The following is an 8,473-nucleotide window of genomic DNA, read 5'->3' on the forward strand; positions in this document are numbered from 1 at the left end:
AAAAGGCATCGTAGAAGAAAAAGATTCGTAACGAAGGACATCTCTTTTTTGCATTTTCACGTAAATATAGTCATATTTCATCTATATTTCATTCTATGAGGTAAGGATTTCATATACTTTCAACAATCAAAAAAGGTCAACTCTAATTTAGCACCAAAGGTCAACACTACAACATGTGGTTTATGTCCAACCATAGAAACCTTGCGTAAGCAAATTGCCATGCACAACTTTTTTTCGTTCATTAAATGCAAAAAGGTAAAAAAAACACTTTTCCTCTAGCATAGTAACCATGGATGACGGTGCAGATGTTGTAGAAAAACATCTCATGCAGCTTTCACATATGCTTTTCTGCAACAGTTGAAGAAAATTTGTATACTGATTTCTCATTGCCTCATTTTCTTATAAATAGAAGCATTGCCATTTTTAACAATACATCCTCACAAAAATATATAACTTCAAGTATATCAACCCTAAACCATATGGCTTTTCAGGAAGAAACCCTAAACCTTCAAATGAAAGACTTTGTGCTTGTAAAACCATCAAACTCCACTCCTTCTTGTATTCTTTCTCTTTCCACAATTGACAATAGAGATATCTATAACAACCTTTGTCAAACTGTTCATGTATACCGATCATCGCCAATTCATGATTCTGATTCGAGTTTCGACATTTTTCATGTATTGAAAGAAGCGCTTTCAAAGGCTTTGTGTTATTATTATCCTCTTGCAGGTATACAATATATTAGGTTTTTTTTAGTTGTTAAATATATGTACTATATTTTATAGAGCACAACTTCTTATAATTCAACCTCTATGTGTTGCAGGTAAGCTAGTGGAATCTGCTGATGATGGAAAGCGTAGAGTCCATTGCAATCCTAATGCAGAAAACTACGGTGTTCCATTCTTGGAAGCAACTGCTAATTGCACTCTTTCTTCTCTTCATTATTTGGACATTAATGACCTAGAAATTGCAAAATATTTGGTGTTTGATCCTCAAGATAAAAGTTACCCTTTGGTGTTCAAGGTAACAAAATTTCTTTGTGGTGGTTTCACAATTGGAATGGGAGTGTTGCATGCAGTCTGTGATGGATTTGGTGCATCTCAATTCTTGAAATCAATTGTTGAACTTTCAAGGGGAAGAACTGAGCCCTCGGTGATACCTGCGTGGGAAAGAGAGAGACTAGTTGGATCAATAACTAAACAACCATTTCCAAAAAGTCCGATGAACAATGTTGCATTTTCACCTTTTCTAAATGAAACCAGTAGTACAGTTATAAAGAAATATTGCTTTAAAGTGGAGGGTGAAATGATAAGAAGGTTAAAGATGAGTCTGAGGAAGGAAAATGAAAATTTAGGGTTCACGACTTTCGAAGCACTAGCTGGTTTTGTGTGGAGGTCAAGAGCAAGAGCTTTAAAACTTAACAACAATGGAGAAACAATGTTATCTGTGCTAGTTGGTATGAGGCGGAACTTGAAGGATTTTGAACCTTTACCTAAAGGGTATTATGGTAACTCTTGTGTGGATGGAATCTTCTTTCTTCCAGCTGGAAAATTTTGCAGAATTTCAAGCAAGTTTCTTGATAGAACCTTCAACGAAACCCAGTTTCACCTTCGCACGCAGAGCGGTTTTCATGGTTTGAAGCCATGTACGGTAATTGTTTTCATTCAAGGTTGAAGAAACAATAGGGGTTTCTGGGTTATTAGAATTATTCAAAGTGTGTGCAGGGTTGGGTGGGATGATGGTAGATTGAGATTCTTGCTCGTCGTAGTCAGATGTCATATTGAAGATTAACTATAGAGATTTTATTCATCCATGTTTCTCATAAAATAAAGGTTATAATTGGCTGTTTATATAAGCTATTGGACCTAAGTAACAAACTAACTAACATAAGAGATAAAAGGGGAAAAATAACAGCCTAAATAATAGCCTATAAAAGTGGTTATAATAAACCTTATCTCTAATACATATCATTCTAATTGTTCAATAACTATAACTTTGTAAGCTGGTGAAAGTTGTTCATGTTTGTAATTATCAAAGTCATAATATATTTTGTTGTCTATTTAGTTTTAATATCTTTGGGTATAGTCGATGGTGTGGGTTTCTCTTGTAGTGTATCTCCTCTGTAAATGAACTAATCTATCAACTTCACTAGAATCCCCTAAAATGGAACACCCTTACTATTTAGTAACACTGATAAGCTTTGTCATTTTTCTACTATATATCAAGGTTAGAGGAAATCCAAATCGATATCTGAACAAGACTCAACAAACGAGGTGCGCGTGGAAGATAACAACCTTCCAAGCAGATATTAAAGGTAAGTCCCCAAGTGTTCAAGTTTCCCTTCAAGATAAGTTTGAGAATAATATATTGCATGTAAAAGACAATGAAAGTGCAAGAGCTAGGAGAACCACAATCACGTGGAATAGTTGTGAGAACCGAGTTGGTGTTCCAAAATTGGTCTTATTGTCGAGTCTAACCCATATTCTAGTAACTGATGAATAAATCTCATTTTGCATACTCTGAAGAGCCACACATGGAGGAAGTGAGCCATGAGTGGCGTAAACTGAAGGGATATTCAAACGACCACTATCACGAAGAAGTTAAAATCCTCAATTAAAAAAGACTTTAAAGTACATCATTTTCCCTCGATTGAACTTCTAATCGTGGAGAAAGTTTAGTTGTCATGAGTTCGATCCACAACATATGTAATTTTCTATTTTCTTGAAAATACTCTACCCCTCTCAATTTTAAACACACACAAACATGCATATATATATATATATATATATATATATATATATATATATATATATATATATATATATATATATATATATATATATATATTTTATTGTGTGTGTGTTTGTATTTATATCTATAAATATATCACTTGTTTCATTAAAATACAAATTTTTATAATTTTACATTATTTTTTTTTTAAATCTACAAGTACAATTTTGCTGAAAAATTATGAAGTTTCTTTATCATCATTCTTATGAATCTTGATAAATAAAAAATGCTCAAATTTGTTGAATATTTGTATATTGTAATATATTTTCAATTGCTTCTCATTTATTAATTTTTTAAATAAATTAACAAATGTTAGATAAGGAAAATAATATTCATGTATAAAGACAAGAGATTATATAAAGATCACAAACCTTGAATCAATATTATTTTCTTCTTTTGCAATCCAACATAGAGACTGTTTCCTAACTCCTTTAAGTTTTACTTTTTTCAATCCTAATATTTTCAATATCAATGTTTGTGATGCACAACATGCATCCAAGATATATATTGTGACATTTGCGTTTTGATTGGTTGTCGTGAAAATTCCACGCATATCACTAATGTTTCTTGTGGATTAATATGTTGACAGTGTTTTGAGCGTTGATACTCAATAAATGGACGACAAAGATTCATTTATGGATAAAACTATGACTTTTTTCCTCAGTTATTTACCAATATCCGTGGAATAAATTGTTTCTTTTTAAATAAAAATAATGAAATAATAACACTTTTCCTCAGTTTTCAGCCCACTATTATTGTTTTATCTTCAAAGAATGACTTAAACAATTGAATCTTTCACTAACATTTCACAGATGAATTGGTAAAATCCTTCTGTCAGAATAAAAGAAGACAAGTACAAGAACATTCATTGCCAAATAGTTCCACCCTCTTGAAACAAATGGATAAATCACATGTATTTATCTTCTTATCAACAAGAAAGAAGGAACATCCCCTTGTGAAAGAGGCCGAAAAATATAATTTTGGATCAGGGAGATGTAAATAGAAAAATCAACGATTAATCAAAAGTCAACTCTAGATGACTATAGGCAATCCCTCAATGGTCGATTTAACGTTCAAAACGTATGGACTGAAGACCCAAGTGTGGTCCACAAATGCTAAATCATTTCGAACAGTTAACCAGACAACCCCGCATTGTCACCCAAAATGACATTTTTTTTCCGTAAATAAAAAAAATTGAATTTTTTATTTTTCTTATAAAATTTTTGAAAAATATAATTTGAACTCACAATTTTTTCCTCATACTTTATGATTTTCTATCGGAATTTTAAAATAAAAAACAAGTAAAAATTATGATTTTATATATATTTTACATCAAATATATGAAAAATAAGATCTAAAATCATAATTTTTTTCTCTATATTTATTATATCACACACAATATTTGAAAAAAAAAACAGTATAAAAAATCTCATTCACCCCTATATTTTACTCATAATGTCTTAAAATTTGGTATGAAATCATAAATTTTTCAAAATTTAATCGGATGTTTAAAAAACAGTATAAAATGATTAATTTTCTCAAAATTTATGGATTTATTTCTGATGTTCGAAAAATCAATAAAATTGTAAAAGTTTAATTTTTATTTTATTTATTTAAAGAGTAAAATAGACATTTGATTAATACGTGGGGATGACATCTACCACTTATGTTCAAGTAAATTCCTCATCATTTTTACCCACAACGGTTTTGTATTATAAAGAAACAAAACTCCTATTCAAATTTTGTGGGTTGATTGAAGGAAGAAGAGAAGACAAAATAAAAATAAAAATTGAAGAGTGATGATTTTATATAGGTTGTTAATCATTATAATGATCTTAAATACTTTGAAAATAAAATTGATGATAAAATGAAGAATGTGAGACTTTAGATGAATGGAGCATATATTCATCAAAGTCTCACATTAGGTAGTAGAAATATAAAATAATTTGAATACTAATATAAATAGAAAGAATTAGTTAGAGTTTTCTTAATCACAATAAAATCTAGCCTTGGGAGTGTAATTGAGTTTTGATAGTTGTATGTCATGTGAGACTTTATAGAGTTTGTAATTTTTCTGGACAAAATTTGTAGCTGAGATAGTTTGCAATTTTGCCGTCCAAAAATTATAGTTGTGAGAGTTGATTTTTCCATTTAAAATTGTAGTTGAGATAGAGTTTACAATTTTTTTGTTGAAAATTTATAGTTGAGAGGGTTTGCAATTTTTTCATTAAATAATTACAGTTAATTGAGAGAGTTTGCATTTTTTTCTATTAAAAAAATTATAGTTTGGAGGATTTTCAATTTTCTCTTTGAAAAATTGAAATTGTATGAAAGTTTTAATTTTAGTCCTTTAAAAATTAGACGTTGAATAATAAATTTTGTGAGTTTTAATTTTGAATTTTTTAGTTTCTTTTTCTTCTTTTGTGGGTGTGCTTCTGTGTGCGCAGATATTTGTTTTTTTGTTGCTTTTCAAACAACTGGTATCAGAGTTAAAATTTCGATCAAGGAAGAAAGAAAGAAAAGAAAAAAAATTCAATAAAGGGATGAGGAACGAGTATCAAACATTGTGATCAAGAAGGAAGAAGAGAAGACAAAAAAAATTGAAGAGTAAAGATTTTACATATATTGTTAATCATCATAATATTCTTAAAGTCTTTGTAGTTAAAAGTAAATGACAAATTGATAACGTGAGACTTTAGATGAATGGTGGATATATTGGGTCAAAGAGTGTATTCATGCAAGTTCTACATCGAGAAATAGAAAGAAATAATAATTGACGTAAAAATTTAAATAGAAAGTTATTTTGAATTTTCTTCACTATAATAAAATATAATATTGTGAGTGTAATGAGGTTTTGTTAACGGTGTGCATGTGAGGTTTAGAAATTTTTTATATTTTTTAACGTAAAAATTGTAGTAGAGAGAATTTGCAATTTTTTTTTCAAAATTTGTAGTTGAGAGGTTTGAAATTTTGTAGTTGAAAGAATATTAAATTATATGAGTATTAATTTAAATTCATGTAATTTTTGTAGAAGTTTAATAATAAATTTTTGTGTTATAATCTAAAAAAATATTTCTTTTATTTTTCTACTTTCCCAACAGGAAAGTAGGTGGTGCTTCCACATTTTTTTGGAGATGGACCAAAGGCATTGTAGAAGAAAAAGATTCGTAACGAAGGAAATCGCCTTTTGCATTTTCACGTAAATGTAGAGTCATATTTCATCTATATTTCATTCTATGAGGGAAGGATTTCATATACTTTTAAGTATTTTTCAACAATCAAAAAAGGTCAACTCTAATTTAGCACCAAAGGTCAACACTACAACATGTGGTTTATGTCCAACCATAGAAACCTTGCGTAAGCAAATTGCCATGCACAACTTTTTTTCGTTCATTAAATGCAAAAAGGTAAAAAAAACACTTTTCCTCTAGCATAGTAACCATGGATGACGGTGCAGATGTTGTAGAAAAACATCTCATGCAGCTTTCACATATGCTTTTCTGCAACAGTTGAAGAAAATTTGTATACTGATTTCTCATTGCCTCATTTTCTTATAAATAGAAGCATTGCCATTTTTAACAATACATCCTCAGAAAAATATATAGCTTCAAGTATATCAACCCTAAACCATATTTCTCATAATCCTATTCCATATGGCTTTTCAGGAAGAAACCCTAAACCTTCAAATGAAATACTTTGTGCTTGTAAAACCATCAAACTCCACTCCTTCTTGTATTCTTTCTCTTTCCACAATTGACAATAGAGATATCTATAACAACCTTTGTCAAACTGTTCATGTATACCGATCATCGCCAATTCATGATTCTGATTCGAGTTTCGACATTTTTCATGTATTGAAAGAAGCGCTTTCAAAGGCTTTGTGTTATTATTATCCTCTTGCAGGTATACAATATATTAGGTTTTGTTTTAGTTGTTAAATATATGAGGTATATTTTATAGAGCACAACTTCTTATAATTCAACCTCTATCTCTATGTGTTGCAGGTAAGCTAGTGGAATCTGCTGATGATGGAAAGCGTAGAGTCCATTGTAATCCTAATGCAGAAAACTACGGTGTTCCATTCTTGGAAGCAACTGCTAATTGCACTCTTTCTTCTCTTCATTATTTGGACAATAATGACCTAGAAATTGCAAAATATTTGGTGTTTGATCCTCAAGATAAAAGTTACCCTTTGGTGTTCAAGGTAACAAAATTTCTTTGTGGTGGTTTCACAATTGGAATGGGAGTGTTGCATGCAGTCTGTGATGGATTTGGTGCATCTCAATTCTTGAAATCAATTGTTGAACTTTCAAGGGGAAGAACTGAGCCCTCGGTGATACCTGTGTGGGAAAGAGAGAGACTAGTTGGATCAATAACTAAACAACCATTTCCAAAAAGTCCGATGAACAATGTTGCATTTTCACCTTTTCTAAATGAAACCAGTAGTACAGTTATAAAGAAATATTGCTTTAAAGTGGAGGGTGAAATGATAAGAAGGTTAAAGATGAGTTTGAGGAAGGAAAATGAAAATTTAGGGTTCACAACTTTCGAAGCACTAGCTGGTTTTGTGTGGAGGTCAAGAGCAAGAGCTTTAAAACTTAACAACAATGGAGAAACAATGTTATCTGTGCTAGTTGGTATGAGGCGGAACTTGAAGGATTTTGAACCTTTACCTAAAGGGTATTATGGTAACTCTTGTGTGGATGCAAACCTTGTGTTGAAAGTGAGTGAGCTCAATGAAAGGCCACTCTATGAAATTGTTAAGCTCATCAAAGAGACTAAAAACGTTGGTTCTACTAGTGAATATGTCAAAAACTCAATCGACACTTGGGAGACGAATGGTAAGGAGAGTTTGAAAATGAAAAGTGGTGGTGCAGTAACAGTTCTGACAGAGTGGAGGCATTTGGGTTTTCTTAATGAAAATGTAGAATTTGGTGGGAATGAAGTGGTGAATGTAGTACCAGCACCATGCAACTTGTTTGCGAGTGTGGATATGAGCATTTTTACATCTTCTAATAAATTTGATGATGAGAATGATCCATCAATGAAAGGAGGAGTTAATCTTTTCACATCACTCCCTGTTGATGCCATGCCTAGGTTCAAAGAGGAAATTGAATCCTTAAGGTTTCTTAGTTGAAGTTTGAATTTGAAAAGTCTATTGAAATTGTCTTAGTGTTTCAGTTTTAATTATATTACTTAATATGTTTCTTAAGAGATATTATTAAGTTGTTTTTCAGTTATAATTTGCTTTGGAAAAGCTATAATTTTAGAGAGTTTATGTTTCTGTTTTCTGTCATGTTGCAGTCCTATAAAGTGAGGTGTTCTTGTAATGTTATGTAAGATATTATAAAAATTATCTTTCTCTTTCAATATAGCATCTTCTTACTAATTTTATATCATACTTTTTTCATTAAACACGAAAATTGTATACAAAATTTAGTACCAAAAAAAATCTTTCAATTTGTATAGATAGGTACTTAATTAGACTATGGTCCCGTCATTAATGTCTTAACCCTTTATTTTATCTTATTTGACTCGAAATTGATGCCTATAACTCTATAGAGACTTAAAAAAAGACTCTTCTATTCCTACTCCTATGTTGCACGCATGAGTTGTGGAGAATGTTGTAGCCAATTTTCTTTTTTAGAATTGCTAAACAGTTGGGTTATGAGTTTTTGTGAAG

At 30.7% G+C, this 8,473-nt stretch overlaps 2 protein-coding genes across 2 annotated transcripts; both read left to right on the plus strand.

Moving 5' to 3' along the window:
- Nucleotides 1–294: 294 nt before the first annotated feature.
- On the plus strand, nt 295–1,933 carry LOC127084445 (spermidine coumaroyl-CoA acyltransferase). The gene is made up of 2 exons (XM_051024888.1): nt 295–729; nt 824–1,933. Exons 1-2 carry the CDS (start codon nt 480–482, stop codon nt 1,672–1,674), a joined length of 1,101 nt encoding a protein of 366 aa, XP_050880845.1. The 5' UTR covers nt 295–479; the 3' UTR covers nt 1,675–1,933.
- A 4,454-nt stretch (nt 1,934–6,387) lies between these two features.
- On the plus strand, nt 6,388–8,160 carry LOC127084443 (spermidine coumaroyl-CoA acyltransferase). The gene is made up of 2 exons (XM_051024887.1): nt 6,388–6,693; nt 6,795–8,160. Exons 1-2 carry the CDS (start codon nt 6,444–6,446, stop codon nt 7,925–7,927), a joined length of 1,383 nt encoding a protein of 460 aa, XP_050880844.1. The 5' UTR covers nt 6,388–6,443; the 3' UTR covers nt 7,928–8,160.
- Nucleotides 8,161–8,473: the final 313 nt, after the last annotated feature.

The sequence above is a fragment of the Lathyrus oleraceus genome, chromosome 5 (assembly GCF_024323335.1).
Source record: "Lathyrus oleraceus cultivar Zhongwan6 chromosome 5, CAAS_Psat_ZW6_1.0, whole genome shotgun sequence".
Classification (NCBI taxonomy): Eukaryota; Viridiplantae; Streptophyta; class Magnoliopsida; order Fabales; family Fabaceae; genus Lathyrus; species Lathyrus oleraceus.